The sequence below is a fragment of the Empidonax traillii genome, unplaced genomic scaffold (assembly GCF_003031625.1).
Source record: "Empidonax traillii isolate 1590-97213 ecotype Southwest subspecies unplaced genomic scaffold, ASM303162v1 scaffold255:size705445, whole genome shotgun sequence".
NCBI classification, from domain to species: domain Eukaryota; kingdom Metazoa; phylum Chordata; class Aves; order Passeriformes; family Tyrannidae; genus Empidonax; species Empidonax traillii.
Genome location: NW_020955448.1, coordinates 568,916 through 585,851, shown reverse-complemented (window position 1 = coordinate 585,851; position 16,936 = coordinate 568,916). Strand labels below are relative to the sequence as shown.

The following is a 16,936-nucleotide window of genomic DNA, read 5'->3' as shown; positions in this document are numbered from 1 at the left end:
ACTCCCCTACCAATTCCAGTTCCTCACAACTCACTCTAACTTGACACACTGTCACTTTAAACCTGTGCATTGGATTTTCTGGCTAAAAAAAATGTTTTGCCATTAGGATGCATGATTCCAAGTCAGTCTTTAAATATACCATCGCTACATTTAATCATCTAAAACCCTACCAGAGCCATTTCCAGAAGCCCTTCAATCAAGAGCCAGGGCAGTTGTCTCGGCCAAGTTTGAAAATGAGTACACTCTCAGAGAAACACCCAAGAAAATGCAGTAATAATCCTGTCTGTCATCGTGACTGACAAAATAAAACCCGCCGGCTAGAGCTGACTTGTCGGCCGCGCTGTATATGTGTACCTTTTGGCATTTCTTACACGGCTTGGCTCGCACGTTCCCGCTCCAAACCTACCCAGCCATTTCCAATATTTTCTCCGTTTGATTTAATAACCAGAGATAAGCTCGTCACTCAGGCCCACAGCCCGCTAGTTCTCCCCTCGCTGAACAGGCCAGGGAGAACCAGTTTGGCTCGGGAAGCCTTTGGCTGGCTGTTTGAACCTGCTTTTCAAGCCTGCTGGATTCAGCCCTGCTCACAAGACACGAAGTCGGCCTTCACCAGAGCCAGCCTCCCATCCCAGCCGAGGCAATGCCTCAGCGGGGCACAGGACGGGATACCACCTTCACCAAAACACCTGCTGCCATGCAGGAATTATTTGGCTGCCCTGTCACCCAGCACACACACATTCTCCTCACTCAGCTGACTCAGGAACTCGTTTTCCACCGAGGTCGTGCAAGGTATCGCTGTCAATGACAGCATCTGACATGCGTGTGGATAATGAGAACAGGCAAAGTTCTGATGGTGAAGATTAGAGAACACATACACACGCATGCTCGGTGGGACTGGAAGGGTAAAACTTTCCCTGTGGGCAGGTTATTCCATAAATACATCTTGCAGCATTTCTGGTAGGTTCCTCGGAAGCCGCTCATGCTGACCACAGCGTTGTCAGTCAGAGGGGATGCTCAGTGAGATGGAAACTGGCAGCTCCTGCCTGCACTTCCAGGGGTTTGTGCAGACTACCCAGTGATACAATATTTACGTTGGATTAAGTCAGGAGTAATTCAGCCTAAGTCAGGAAGTTTCAGAGGATAAAAGGATCTCAGTGGAAGGATCTAGGTGCAGAAAGACTGCAGACTGTGCTTGTCTTGGAGGCTTTGCCTTGGCTGACAAACCGTCAATGCCAAGTCATCATTACAAAAGCAGCTCACCCTGAACACACCTGTGCATGCAGGAAATCCTCTTTACACCAACGAAACTCCCCCCACACATTTTGAGGACTCAGTCCTTGTTCACGGCTATTTCCTCACAACGTTGAGGTGCTGGGGTTTTTTTGGTTTGTTTTACACAGACACAGTAATGCAAGCTCATTGTAGCTGCTGAATTCAAGGGAACAAATTCCCACACTGCATTCCTTAGTATTACAGCTGAAGTAGTCCACTAGCACCGATTTCCAAGGGAACCACAAAAAGCAAGTCTGTACCTCTCAGATTTGTATTCAAGTCATCAAGAATCAGGACTTGTCTGTCCTTTCCATCCACTTCCCAGGAAATCTAGACAGAACACAGCGTCTCAGCAAGCACTCCCTGATAGCTGATTAGTAAAGGTCTAAGGTGAGCAAACCTATTGGCTTTGGAAACTTGATTAGCAGGTCCTGCCTTCTCCAATAGCCCTGCCTCAGTTAGCTGTGAAAACAACATGCAGTGAGGAGCTGGCTCCGTAAGAGTCCCAGCTCAGCCCTGCCTGCCTGCCCACTCGCTGTGAAACTACTGCAGGGCCCTTGGAAGCAAACTGCCAAATTCCCACTGACTTCCCCTGGCTCACTCTTTTGCAAGAGGCAGAAACAGGAGGTGCTGAGAAACATTCAGTCGAGGCAAGAGAGCCAAATGCTGGAGAGTTAAGGGGCTTTTGGCAACAGTGCCCTCGATGTGCTTCTCACGAATAAGGCACCACGTCTGCTTGAGAGCAATGAGCCATCCTGCAGCACTCGGAGAGCCACTCAGGTCACAACAGTCCCCTCCTTCAGGGCACAAGAAGAAGAGCTACGGGGATTTCACTGGGTAGGGCAATTGCTTCTGGTACCTTCTAATACTCCTGCTAGCTTCTGAAAGCACAGAGTGCTTGCCTCCAGAGCTTTGAAAAGACACGTTGTGTTACACTCCTCTGGAAAGCAACACAGGCTTGGGCTTTGCACAGACCCGTGGGCAACACCTGCCGGTCTCCTACCAACTTCCAGGACTGAATTCCCTAAAACGCTCATATTTCCTTGCAAAAACATCCCTTATCTTTTCAGCAAGAGCAAACTCCTCCACGCACCGAAGCGCCGCACCTCTTGCATCCCTGCCCGCCAGGAGCCCCCGCGCTGCTCGGGGCCGGGAGCCTGCGGCGCTGCTCGGGGGCCCTCTGCTGGGAACCAGCCCCCCTTCCCCGGGCACCCCCGGAGCGGCCAACCCCAGCTCCAGCCCCCACGAGAGGGGCGAGCAGCTGCTGTCCCCTCGGTGGTGAGCCCCGGCCCTGGGGAGCAGCGGAGAAAGCCGATTTCATCTGCCTCAAGTTGCCTCCTGCTCCCTGCTCCAGGGAACGGGGCCAAACCACGCTTCGGTCAGAGCCAAAAACACGGGGCTTTGTTAAAATAAAGGACGTGTGTTTGTTCCCGCACCCACAAAACCCACCAGAGCGTAGGATGCCGAAACACACGCTTCCGCCACCTCCAGCTGTCAGGACGCTGGGACAACAAACACTCCCACCTCTCTGGAAGGAGGAGAGGGCTAAGGAAGAGAGGAGCAGCCCAGCTGACTGAAGCACTTCTGTGCTCTCAAATATATCGCCTGCTCTCTGCTTCGCAGCAAGTTCAGGCAGAAAGCAGGTCAGAAGGGACACGGATCCTTTCACAAATCAGGGCAGGAGGGAAATCCAGGGCTGAAGTCAGCCCCTCTCAGCACAAGGCTCGTTGTAACCCCATGAAAATGGGGTACAGACCTGGAAGTGCCTCTCTGCTCTGTGGTAAGTATGGGTGGGCAAATGGGAGGAGCATTATTTACATCAGGAGGATTTATTCTTTTCCCAGTTTCTCCCCAGCTGTCATTTTGATGGGTTTCTCTCTCTTCCTCATTCTTTAGTTACTGGCATCCTGGGCCAAAAAAAAAAACAAAACAAAAAAAAAAAAAAAAAAAAAAAAAAAAAAAAAAAAAAAAAACAAAACACACCAACTACCAAGAAATCTCAGAGGGATGGGCCAACCAACATTCCAGCCCATTTGTACAGCACCTGCACTGTGGTCCAGACCAATTCTCCTGAGCACCAAATCCTTACAAGAGCAATAACCATGACCATTATCAAAATCCTCCTCACCTTCTGTGCACCAGCTCGGGAAAGCTTCTAATATTTTACCACTGACTGGAAGGACGTGGAGAAATCTCACCCCCTCTCAGTGTAAGGCCAAGTCCAACAGCATGACTCGTACAGATAAACTTGCAACTTACTTAGATTTCTGCTGTCAAAGCTCAGCAGCCCCCCAGCCAGCCCTCTTACCCTCTGCTTGGAGATAACTTCCCACAAGCAGATGGTGACAGGCATCAGGATTAGAGATAGCTTCCCTGGTGTACACTGCTTCCTGCCTGCTTCTCTAAAATTGAATCCTTGCCTCCCTGACACTGAGAGCAATCTGGTCTCCAGCATCCAGTATCCTGCAGGAATGTAAATGGAGTGGCAGGTCACCGTGATCCTCTTAATTCAAGACTACATCTTTTCCTGATGCAAAAAAATCCCGTGTGGGACACCTCCACAAGGCTTTGGAGATGCCAAATGGCAGCAGCAGCAGGAAATCCGAAATACACCGTCAGTAACACAGGTCCTGTACTGATAAATCACCAGTTCTCTACCTAATCCAACCATAGCCACACCTGAGTGTCCTTCTCAGGTGATGTCCTGAAATGGATACTTGGAAAAAAAGCTATAAAGCTACCACAGCAGCGAACTACACAGTAAATCCATGGAGATCTGTATTGCTCAGCCCCAGCCAATCCATCATTAATTGATTTCCAGTGCTGTTTAGGTTATTGTTCTTGGAACACTGTTTTCCCCTTACTTTGCCAATTTAAACAACAGATATTCATCTCAATGTTTCTCCTTCTTTTTCTCAGTTCACCTCAGCTCTTTGCCTTTAACCATTTTCCTATTGTACTAATTTTATTCTTTATTCCCAGGGAACAAGTGTGTTTCCATTGATTAACTATTCAAGTTGTTGCCAGGTTTTCCCTCTGCAGGCCCTCTTTTGATATGAAGAAAAAGGCTACCCAGGAGCAGCTGGTACTTTCAATACAGTAACTCCACCATATATTCCCTTCTGCCATTTCATTTCTAAACTCCAGGTCATTTTAGAGCGGGACACAATTTATGATGCCACACAAAGTTGGCTTGGGCTGCTGGTTTGCTTTTTTTTCTTTTTCCCTTTGGGTTTATTATCCCATTGTCCATCCTAGGTCATCAGAAATGTTTTCTTTTCAGATAATTAAACAGCAGCATTATCGTTCACTGCTTTGGATTTTCACATCTCTTGTTCTGTCTCTCATCTTTTACACCAACATATCCTAAACAAAACATTGAAAACCAAACATTGGCAGGTCCTACTTAGCCAGAGATTTGTGCTCTATAAATAAAGCTTTGAGGACTTAATGATTTTTAAATTATTTGTTTGGTAATTCCAACAGAAACAGAGCAAACAACAATCCCCTGGGAGCACATACAACTCCAAAAGGGCTTTGCCCATTAAGGGCAGTCTGAAAAGCAAAGCATTCTAGGGGAAAAAAAAAAAAAAAAAAAGGCAGAGTGAAAGTGAAACTGGAGCAATGTGTTGTCCAAGCCAAAACAAGGCCAAAAAAAAAGAAGGGAAAAAGCATCCCTGAGAGCTGGCTGCTCTTTCAGTACTCTTCCCAGCTCTGCAGTTTTCTGCTACAGCAGCTCCTGCACGTGTGGGCAGACAAGGAATACCCCCAGCGTGTAGCCCCAGATCTTTGGGATTCACCCCAACAGAAGGGAGAAGCAAAACATGCTGATACCACCCAAAAGCCACGCAGTCCATCAGAAAACCTTTGGATAGATACCTGTAGGTATGAAAACCCGGTCAGCCCTGTCAGATATCCAGCACTCCTGTCTAGTGGAAGGTGTCCCTGCCCACAGCAGGGGGGATGAACAAGGTGAGCTTTTCGGACCCTTCCAACTCAAACCATCCTGTGGTTTCGTGATATTCTGGGCATTGCTCCCCCTGTTCAGCAGTCGCTGAGCCATGCACTTTAGGTGAGGCAGCACCAGGAAGTTCAGAGGAGAAACCTGCCTGCCAGACCCGTTGCTGAAACCACCTTTTTACATACCTCTCGTGGTTCCCTTCAGCAGCAGTCGCTAGAAAAGGCTGCGGCCAACAGCCCACGTGCAAGCTCCTCTCCATGGGAAGGAGGCAGTTTGGGGAGCAGAAGTTCAAGGGCAAGGAGTGCCTGGTGCTGTGGAAGCTCCACAAAGGGCAGGCAGTGGAACCTCAGAAGCACTGACCTGCAAGAACAGCCATGAGGACCAGGCTGCCACGTACGAGAGATGAAGTGTCCGACTGGCCTCGGCTCCTCCAGCCCTCCAGTAAGCCAAATAAATCCAAGGCATATCACCTTAAGACTAATAGAAATTAAGGCACCGTGTGAAGTAAAAATGTGCAGAAACAATATCTTCTGCCTTAAAAACTAATAAACTCGGGCTTCACCTCAACATTTGTGTAGCAACAGGAGATGGCTGTCCAGAGACAACATCCCGCGCTGTGTGCTTTATGGGGCTCGGGCACAAAGGAGTATTGATGGATATTCGGGACAGCATGTTCTGGTGGAGCGTTTTAAGAAAATATGAGTGCTGTCAAAGGGCAGGCTTTCACTTTACGCTTGCACATAACACCAGAATAAAATATTGCCTTTGGAGAATCTCGCATATCTTTTGATTAACACAAACACAAGAGGAGTACCTCCATCTCTCAGAGCCTTCAACTTTTCGCCTGTGTTTTCCTGCACACTCGTGGTCCCACCTCAAAGCCCCACCAAGGGAGGGGACATCCTCAAGGCATCTACCAGCCTGTCCTCTGAGGCCAGAGCACTGCCTTACAAAGCTGTGATCTGCAGTGGGGCAGCCAAGAGCTGCATGGGCACCAGTGCAGCAGAAGCTGGGAGATATTATATTCCTATCCCTCAGGACAATCCCTTCAGGCCTTTCCTTTCTCCTTGCATGCCTATCTCATTTTGTGAGGTTAAATTCCAGCTTCTCAGTCAAGGTTCCTCACTGAGTTGACGGGGAGATTCCAAGGGATATTAATTGCTGTTTGAAATCACTTCAAAGGACCTTTTTTCCCCCCCTCTCATATTAATAGCCGGAATGAGGAAATTGGTTTGGTTTTCATACTTACATCTGCTCCCCGAGTCTCTGCGCATTTCAAAACCCCATCTTAACCCAAGCCTGTTGCTATTCAGGGCTCCTGTTCCATGCAGGCGCTCACACCCATTCCTTTCCACTTCCCCACAGATCTACAGCCCCGTGTTCCAACTGGCAGCCAGAGGTGCCAGAAATAACCACAAGAAAGGCTGCCACAAAACCTCCGGCCAAGTTTTGAAAATCCAAGCACTTGACACAAGCCTCTGTGCTTAGAGTGCTTTAGCTGAAGGCAACCTGAACTCGGGCTCATAAGGTTTGTGTATCAGGGATCAAATATCAAAAAAACGTAAATGCAATTACCTTTTTTTTTTTTTCTTTCCATAAGAACATGCAGGATAATAGTTGTTCTACAAGGCTGTTAGTGCATACTTGTAACAGTCTGCTGCTGTTCTGCCCCTCTGGTACTAGCTAATGGCTGGTTTTCATTCCAAAGCGGTTCCCCCTGGTCCCCCCCCCCCGCCAAAGTCTATGCTACAGTGATTTTGGAAACTGGGTCAAAATGCAATTACTACATTCCCATGCTTTGGGGTGGGGAAAGAAAATAAAAGGAGGAAGAATGGCAAGAAGAAATGGCGTTGGCAGCGAGCCAGCGCTGTGCTCCTCTCCCTCTCACCTGTGCCACAGCCCCGAGCGCTCCCACAGCGGCTCTTGTTTCCCAGCACAGGTGTGAGGGAAGTCCCAGCGCGGGCTGTCCTGGCCGGACACCAGGCAGCCCTGCCCTCACGGATGTGCTGGAGGACGGCAGCAGGTCAAAGTTGCAGCTGGGGACTGCAGAAAGACCCCATGAGAGGGGAGCAGCCCCCGCAGAGGACAAGCGACTGTGACTCTCAGGGGAGGCTGTAGCATCCAGCTCACCTCTCCAGAGCTCTCCTCGAGCCTGCCGTCCCCGTGTTTTCCCTTCCTGTGGCAGAAGCAATAAATCCCGGGACTTCGTTTCCCCCCACTCCACTGAGAAGTGTGTGTAAACATTTTCCACAGGAGAAGGAAAACATTTGCTGTGTGTTTAGACATGCCCTTATTATTGTCACACTTACAGCACAATCTATCATACCTTATCAAACTGCACATCTCCAGCATGCAGATGCTTTGTGACGACACAGTTAGGAGGCTTTCCAATATGGAAAAGGGAATGACTCAAAGACTTATTTATTCCTCATCTTCCTAACTAGGTCTCTCTGAGAAACACAGAGCCCATTATACACGTCCCCTGCCTTCCTCTGTCCCTCATTGTTCCTTGTACATGCGGTTATCGCAAACCAATTCCCTTTGCTGCTCCTCTGCCCAGCTTTGTTTTCCACAATTCTCAGAATATCAGTTCCAACGCCGCAGCATTTGCTGGCTCTGCTCCCAATTAATAACTGCAGGTTAGAGCTGGGTCGTTATGGCTGCAGATTAACACCAAAAAACATTCAACAGTTCCCGAGAGATACAGAGAGACACACAACCTTTCTCTTCCGAACACCAAACGTGGTTTATCTTGCTATCTCAGCATTCCAGGGAGATGTTATGCCACTTATCTAAATGATTTAAACGGATCAAAAAGTTGGCTCGGCAAGAGCACTTGCCACTGACAACAAACCACCAGCCTGATGTTATCTGAGAAGTAACTGTATATGCTAGCCCAGGTTAGACAGATCATAAGTGGGATCAAAAAAAATTAATTTTCATGAAATCACTCTGTCATCATCCCCACATAAGCAGCAATGAAGCAAGCAGGAGCGCACAGCAAAATGACAAGTTTCCACTGGACATCTGGGTTCTCTCAGAGCTGTTGGAAGGCACAGGATTGTGAAAACCCCAGAGCTGCCTTTCAGAGGACTCCCCAGCTCCTAAACTCTCTGGAAAGCTCTCCTGGTTACAGTAACAGAATTGGTGCAAAAGACCTTGCACCTGAAAAGAGTTTTATACTGGTCATGACCCGTATCAGCAGGAAAAACACTGTGAAATACCGAGTCTGGCACAGAGGGAAAAGTCAGCGTCAGAATTTCAGACCGGAGGTCACTGCACCCCTCCTGACTCATTCTGCCTCTCAGTGTCCTGTCCCAAACCGGACTGCCCAGACCTACCTCCAGTCCTTCCACAGATCCAGCTGTCCCATGGGCTCCTTGAGCAGGAGAACCAGTGGCTCGCAGCAGCTCGCCGTCCACATTTGCTCCAGCTCAAACAGAGAGGCAGAGTCCAGCAAACACTGTCCACGCTCGGAGGGACACTAACTTCAGGCCCATGTGACATTTACTATGGTCCACTTCTTCCCTCCCCTCTGCCCCCCCAGTGAAAGGGATCAAAATAGTTCCCCCCCTCCCCGCCCCGTGACATTTTGCTTCACTTGCCCAACGGGCTGTGGGAGCGTCTCTGTTAAAGCCACTGAAAGCCAACAATGCCCGCCACCAATGGGGTGAGCCCCATAAGTGGGGGCCACCCTGTGAACACCTAACCTTCCCGATGCCGGCTCAGAGGGCCTGGGGTCTGGGACAAACGGGAATATCCCACCAGTACAATTTGCTCTGCCCGTGCCAGAGGCGTAAGGCGAGCCCTCGGCCCAGTGACGCTGTAAGGAATACGTGCTGGCTGGCTGGCTGTCCCGAGCACCTGATCCTTAAACCCCACTCACCCCATTCAATCCCTTCCCTCATCTGGTTTTCCTGGAAATGCAGTCCCTCGAGAAGCCAGCCGCACGTCCTGCTGTGTGCACCCCTACCCCGCTGCTGCTGTGGGACCCCCGCCTCACACGTGTGGACGTGCAAGGACGCAGGACGCGGCCCCAGTCTCGTGTTTCAGCTCCAGGCTGCCAAGGAGCAGCAGCAGTAATGAGATGGGAGAGCTGTGTCCAGCTCCAGAAGAAGGCCAGGTCACACCTGCCACCAGAAAGAAAGGAGTGGAGCAGAGCTGGGATTGAGAGCCAGGATATCATTTTCTTGATGGACAGAAGCATTGAAGACATTGTGACCTCTGGTTCAGCGACGGGCAGTGCTCCTCCCTTACATCGCTTGGGTGACTCTTTATGGCACCTACACTTGCCCTCTGCCTGGGTTCCATACCCAAAAGCAAGTGTTCTGTACTCAAAAGCAACTACTCACTCCAAATGCAAGACAGGCCGCCACAAAACCTGCATCTCAGACACTAAGATGGATAAGATTTCCTGATTTTATCAATTCCCCCACAGCCAACTCTCTCAGAATGCAGAGTACACCTTAATTCCAGTTCCACCTCAACTCATCACATACCTTACTCAGCAGTTACAAGCAAACAGAGCACATGTATGTCCCTTTCCAAGGCAAGGGGGTGAGCTAAAATGATAAACTCAAAAGCTGGTCCCAAGAAATTCCCTCTCTCCTCCATCCTGGACACTGCAAGTCTCTGGAAAGGATTTAATTCCCAGCACGAATCAGCTCAGGTCACATACAGCTGAGGCACTTTTTTCCCCCCTTTCTCTTTGAAGTTGCTGAAGCAAGTGTAGCTGTGGCAACGCCAGCGTTGGCTGGAGCATTTGGATATTGCAGCACCCTGCTTTGCCCAGAGCCTGCTGTGCTGCACAAACAGGCTCAGAGACAGCCTGTGCTCCCAAATGTTCAGTGTGGAGGTGGACCGGGCACATGGGGAGATGCTCCTCTCACCTGTGATGTACAGGTACAAAGAGGAACCAACTTTTTCACCTGCCATCTCCAGCATGGAAAAAACAAAACCAGTTTAGCCCCACTACAGTGCCTTACTCATTTCCTTCTCATCCCAACATACCTCCAGGCAGTGGAAACTCATTATTAGCCTCCAGTTAAGCCTCAGAAGAGATTTTCCTTCCATAGTTAACTCCTCACGACACTCACTTTTTCTTGTTACCTTTTTGCTAGGACTTCGGGGAAACAAGTCTGAAAACTCTTTTAAATTGTTTTTGATTTAAAGAATGCTAATAAGTGATAGAAGTAAGAATGGTAATAAGTGATAGAAATAAGATTCAGACCAGTTAAGTGTGCAGTGCAGGAAACTTAGCCTCGTTTTTGCCCCCACAGCTATCCAATGGATAACAGGAAGATTGTGATCTGTTCTGGTTTTGGAAACAGAAACATGGCTGTGTTTCCATCCCTGGTCCAAATGAAGCCGGTACTGCCAGATTACCTGCGAACATACAAGTCTGATACACCTGCACAGCTAATCACAGCCTGTCAGGTTATTTTGGCTTGGTGTTTTTCCCCTCTGGAAAGCTGGAATGCCACCCTTACATTAACTTGTACTTGGAAACAAAGCCAAAACAATACTACCGCCAGTCCAAGAACGCCTAACGGAGAACTGAATCCTGTTCAATTCAAACGTACAGGGAAGAAGAAAAAGAATGAAAACACATGGAAGACGAACACAGCAGATTATGCAGCAGCTATTTCTCCTTTAAGGCTTAAGGATTTCAGTACGCTGGAAAGAACTTACTGTTGATGTCATTAAAGCTCTGTTTGGAAGCGGCAATATTCCGAATTCAGTGTGCAGCCATCGCAGAAACCAGGAGAATTCTAAATTCTTCAACTCCATGGAAATTAATACCAGCTAGGGGAGGGTGATTTACAACAAACCAAGCTATTTTTAACTGGCTGTTAAAATGCACATTTCTGGCTTCTACAGCCGGCACAGCCTTCAGACAAGTAACGGGCCATACTAAAGCACACCGTGGCACTGAACGCTGCAGATGTGCCTTTCTAGAAACATTGCAGGAGATGCAAAGGTTGGGGGAACACTGATTGCTTCTGTGGAGAGCCTTCTTCCAGCACAGGACATGGATAACCTGCCCCTGCTCAGGCCAGCTCAATCCCTAGCTTTCACCACTTGTCTGTGTGGCCCTCCACATCCCTACAGAAAACAGGAGGAAGCAGAACATGCTCTTGGAAAAGACCTAGTTCAGTCCCAAGCATATTTGTTTAGAGGTCTTTCACAGAAAGAAAAAAGGGATATAAGACCCCAAAATTAATACTGGTGAGGAAAGGAGGGGAAAATGTATTTAAAGAAGTAGACAGAAGAAGAAGAGTTTTTCTGTCTACAGAACAAGGATCCTCAAGAAAATCCTGAACTCCTTTTGTAAGGCATTTTGAGGACCAAATAATAAAGTAATTAATTGATTTCTTTTATTAACCTGTGCCTCAAACTGATTTGCCAGTGGGATGTCGGAAAGCACCGCTGACTCACCCAGAACTCCACTCAAGTGTCTTAACCTTCTCCACGCTTTGATCTCCCCATACCAGAAGGCAGAACTTCCTCCTCAGAGAGCCTGAAAACTGACAAACACACAAGGCCCTGAAGTGGAGGGAGAGCACTCCCAGCCCTGCATTTCAGCCATTCCAGAGGGAAGGTTGTGCACAGCCTTAAAGGCGCAAGTTTATTTCCTGGAAACAAACCTTGACTCAATCGATCCATTTACAAGCTCGAGGCTTTCAAAATGAGGGTTCATTTTAATGTTAAGAATTTTCCTGTTAACAACAACAAATCGTCCAGTTCTCATGCCCAAGTATTCCAACACTTCCTTGTGCATTATGGTTTGGGGCCCATACCTACATGCTGCAGGGACACGAGTCACCTAGTTGGAACTAGGTGAGCTCCAAGTTCCTTTCCAGCCCACACCATTCCAGGATTCTGTGATTTTGGGATTCGGTGGTAAAGCAGCACTAACCTCGCAGACCGTGTGCATCACTCACTTAAAACTTCTTGCAGGAGTTGCTGCAGGATCTGATTAAAAGCGATTATAATTAGCTCTGTAGTATTTCCCCTCACACTTGAGCGTGAGTAATCAACTGAAGATGCCAAAACTCAAAACACAAGGGGATTTATCTGCGATGCAAAGACATGGAAAAGGCTCCTTCCTCTCCCAGCTGACACCCCGTTGTCACATTTGTAGGACTGTCACCGGCACCCTGTAAAATGTTACGTGCCACGGATGTCACAGGCTGAAGTAGCCCAGCCTCAGAAAACAGGGTTCATTTTTCTGAAGCTGAGGAACTGGACCACTGCTGCTTTCAGTCCTGCTGTGCATTATTAAAAGGTCACCAGAAACAAGAGCTCTGAAATGGGCTCTGCAGTGCTTTTTAACAGGATCTTTCTCCTCCTTCCTGTATTGAAAAGCAGGGAAGTTTTTAACTCAATTTAGTAAACATTATCTCCGAGTCAGAGTTGGCACCCAGTGGAATGAGTGGGGCAATCCATTTCTCTTGAAATCACTTAAAATTTTTTGCTAACTCAGACAAGCGGCAGGTTGAAAAACTCACCAAAGTCTTTCCTTACTCATCAACCGAAGGGTTTACATTTCTCCCTCCTCCTTCCGTTTGAGTGGCCAGATATTTCCGTGGCCACTTAGAGGCTTGCTGGAAAATCCTCCCTCTTCTGCCAACCTGCCAGACTCTCTGTGTTTGAACACAGAGCAGAGCTAATCTATTTACCAAAGCACTTTCCCCGGGGTGGGATGGAGGAAGGTGCCTCTGGAAGAAGAATAGGCAGTTAGGCAATGCGGGAGTGCTGCTGCAGGCATGAGTGGTTTATCTGCTGTTTGATCTCTTCTGCTAAGGGATGGCAAGAACGGACTTAATAACTCTGCATAAACACATGGAGGAAGCAGGAGTCCGGGGTGATTTGGGAAGCAAAGACAACTCCATGTTGTCAGTCAGTCTGGCTGCTCTGCAACGGTGAAGCATCAGCACAAAGACAGTGGTCATCCTTTTAAGGTGAAGAAGTTTATAACTGAGCAACAAGATGGACCAAAGTAAGAAAAATTATTCAAAATCTCAAATAAGAAATTTCCCATAGATTTTTTTTTTGTAGAATTACTTCCTGACTCCTTTCCATGGGAAGAAGAAAAAGAAATCCTTCCAAGATACCACAAGATCAAACTGAAGAGCCACGCGTGGAGATTGCTGGGGGAACTTTCACCAGTGTTTTAACTGGGATGTCTATTCCTTCCTGCCCACACCGCTTCAATGGTGCTCTCCAATCTCAGTTTTCTACCCCTCCCCAGGTCTCTGCCCGTGCCACAATTACCTTCCATCCCTTATCTCTACACCTTACTTGATCTCTTTGATGAGTTATGCAATGTTTATGCACCATTTGATCGTCTCAGATTGTTTCATAGCAACAGACAACAGTTTATGGTGGATATTGTGCGAACACTCTCCAGCAGAACATGCCTATGAGCCCTGCTGCTTTCTTGGATAATGTTATGCTCTTTGAAACAATGACACTGGTCAACAAGCTATCTCAACTTTATGCTAAAATTAGAGCAGTTGAACATTATTTATTTCGAGTCCACTGGTTTTAGTGAATACCAGGAAGCAGCGAGAATGTGGCCCATGCATTGCAATCCATAGAACTCCATCCGTGGCACTCAGGCAATGCCACCTGCAGATCAGAGCAATCAGAACAGGAAACACCGCATGGCAGCCACAGCGAGGAAAACCTCAAAGTGCCCACCACATTCCTTGGACTAAACACCTCTGTAAGAGGGACACCTAAAACCTTGAGATCTGGATTCAAAAGAGCCTCTCGGAGCCATAGTGAAGACGATGTTCAAAGACCCCCGAGGTACTACAGGAAAACACAAATAAACCCAAATTCCTCCAGCTAAGTCCCAAAGTGCTGCAGGTTTGGGTGCTGCTGCCTGAGCTCCAACTTGTCTCCCAGAACAGGCAACAAGCAGAGCAATTCAGGCATTTCTTACCAAATCAGGTGTGCAGGTAAAAAGTTTAAGTGATGTTTACCATCCATATTTATGTCATGACCAAGCATTCCTGAAGTGTTAAAACAACCGCCTGTCCTTGGCTTTATGTGGAGCAGCGCCAAGAAGTACAAAAGTATCCAGGCTTTGCAGTTTTCTAACCTTTCCTGGTGAGGTCCCATCAACTGCTAAGCAGCATATTCCCTCTCCCTCAGCAACTGAACCACATCCTTCATAATCCTCGCAGGAGTCCCTGCTTACAGAATCGGTCCCAGGGTCCTTCCTGCAGGGTCTGGGAGAGATCCCGAACTTTGGCTTCATAATCCGGTGTCTCTCTCCCTCACTCCGTAAGGGCCTGCTCAAGTCTGGCCTCTATTTATGATGTCTCCTCCTTAAGACCTTTTCCAATTTACACATCATCAGTAATTTTCGCATTTCCAGCAGGAGAAGTGAAGGTTTTGCAATAACAGACTTCGCCAGTACATTTGGATTTCCTGCTGCTGCTACTTAATTGAAGTAGCTTGAATAGGTCACTGCCTTCTATTTTTATATTGTCTGTATTTCAAATCAAAACGCAGTGCTCTCAATTAATTTTCAAATCAGCTGCTAGGATTTTAAAACAGAAGGGCCCAAATATACAAAACAACCAGGCACAGACATGCTCATCCATTTAGTTTTTCAACACACACTTTGTTCCCAGGGTAAGGCCATCCATGAGATTCCCCATTTCTTTTGTTTTCTTCATTATGGATTAGCACACAAAGCAAAAACCACACTCCTGACCATCTCACAAATAGTTTGATGGATATCAATGTCCACTGCATCATCATGGTATTTTATAATAAGCAATACCCTCCCCAAATTAGATTTTACACCACCAATATTTACAATTTAATTCCTTGCAAAGTCACAAAGGGTGAAACTGTCCTTTCTGGAAACAGTATCACCTCAGGTCAGGAATATCCCATTCCATCTTTCCTGCTAAGATCTCCTGCCATCAGCACACAAAGGGGAAGGAAAGGTACGAACTGTTCAGATACATAAACTCCTTTTTACAGGAGAAGCCCTGGAGCTTCAGACCATGTAAATAAATACCTGACTGTTACCAAAGAGCAAGGACCAGAAACAGGTTCTCTGACACATTCCAAAAATAAACACGGCTGTTCCATCCCCATTATCAGCCCTACCTGATCTGAGCCTCAGCAGGGGCCACTTGTCTAAGCAGGCAACCTCACGTCTCAGGATGACAGAGCTCTCGTGACCTTTATTGTTATTCCTGTTATCAAGGACATCACAAAACGCTCTTCCTTGGAAGTTCAGCTTGGCTCTGATTTTCTACTGGAGGAAGGATTCCATTTTCCCCTTTAATTGTTTATTGTTGTAGGGCTCAGTGCTTTTAAGGTGTTTCATGTTATGATTTTTCACACAGAAATAGATACTGACTCACCGGAGGAAGACAAAAGCTGAGCAATCTCAGAAACAGGGCTGTTGGTATTCCTAGCTAAGGCTGCACCACCACAGGCTACACATGTGGAATTCTAAGCCCTGGAAAGACTTGTTTTTCATGTTAGTAACCCCTTGCTTTCCACTTAACAGTCAAGCAGACCAGATCCAGTCCTTCAAAACAATAAATACGTGGAAACAAGATGAACTTTCTTCTCCACTGCTAAGAGGTGAAAATGGGAGGACAGAAGTGCAGTTCCAGTGCTAAGGATTTGTTGGCAGCATCACCTCTCCTGCTGGAAGGCTTCCCTCTAAACTCCCCAAACAACTCTTAAGACACACATTTTCCAAACAAGAAAGCAAATTTTACAAGGGCATGGAGTGACAGGACAAGGGGAAATGGCTTTAAACTGACAGAGGAAAGGTTTGGATATTACTGCCTTGAGCCTGAGCTGGGGAGAGGCTGGGGGGGACAGGGGGGGCTCAGAGCCGAGGGTGGGCAGGTCTCAGTCATTTGAGGTGCTTCTGCAAGAAGCATGTGATGGCAAATCCACCCCTGTAGGGAACACCAAGATGGTTTGCATTGTCTTAAAACATTATTTCAATTTTCCACAACTAACGGAGTCTTCCTTCCTAGACCTGCTTTAAGTTATTTCCAATTAAAGAGTAATAAAAGATGCCTTAAAGGTAGGACAGGATGAAATAAACCTTTAAATATTTGTGGCCTCTGTATTTATTACAGATCTCAGGCCTTCCATACGGTACGTGCCAGCATCTCCCTCCAATGCCAAACACTTGTCAATATTCCAACAGGAAGAGTTTATACCTACACCTCAAGTTAATAAATCAAAATTATCACATTAACCTACGGATTTCTTTCAGGTTTAAAGGGGCTTTAGAACACTGTACAAGGAAGAGAAATTTCATACTGCTAAGCTGGGCAGTTTATCTACTAAAATAGAGTCAGTAAATAGCACATCAGACAGAGGTCATTCTGGAATGCAGTTGGCCAGAAATGAAACACCACAATTAGCAGGAAATTCTAACAGTTTGGTGAGAGTGCTCTGCATCACGCTTACAGAAATAGGCTTAAGCTCACATTTAAATGCCAGCCTGATTCTCAAAGCCAGGCAATGCTGATGTCTTCATCACGAAAGTAAATTCAAAGCTAACTCTGGGCCGAGTTAAAAACAGAAAGTCAATTTAGCCATTAGCATGGAAAGTCACTTTCACCGCTGTATTTTTATATTCTTTCTCTACATTTTTGGGCTGCAATTTAGTATTAGAAGATACCAGCTGCTGAAAAGCAA

The 16,936-nt window shown here is 47.2% G+C and overlaps 1 protein-coding gene across 6 annotated transcripts in view; it reads right to left on the bottom strand.

Moving 5' to 3' along the window:
- The window catches only part of SLC4A4 (solute carrier family 4 member 4), a 135,390-nt gene that overhangs the window by 107,629 nt on the left and 10,825 nt on the right, over positions 1–16,936 (bottom strand). For 2 of the 6 annotated variants that reach the window (XM_027889202.1, XM_027889203.1), the window contains exon 1: positions 8,575–8,858. The exons of 2 other annotated variants lie outside the window; for them this stretch is intronic. In XM_027889202.1, the coding sequence (XP_027745003.1) occupies positions 8,575–8,657 (83 nt within the window). In that variant the 5' untranslated portion in view covers positions 8,658–8,858. Of the gene's footprint in view, positions 1–8,574; positions 8,862–16,936 lie in introns of those variants that run through there. 2 more of the 6 variants (XM_027889210.1, XM_027889209.1) reach the window with 2 other exon arrangements.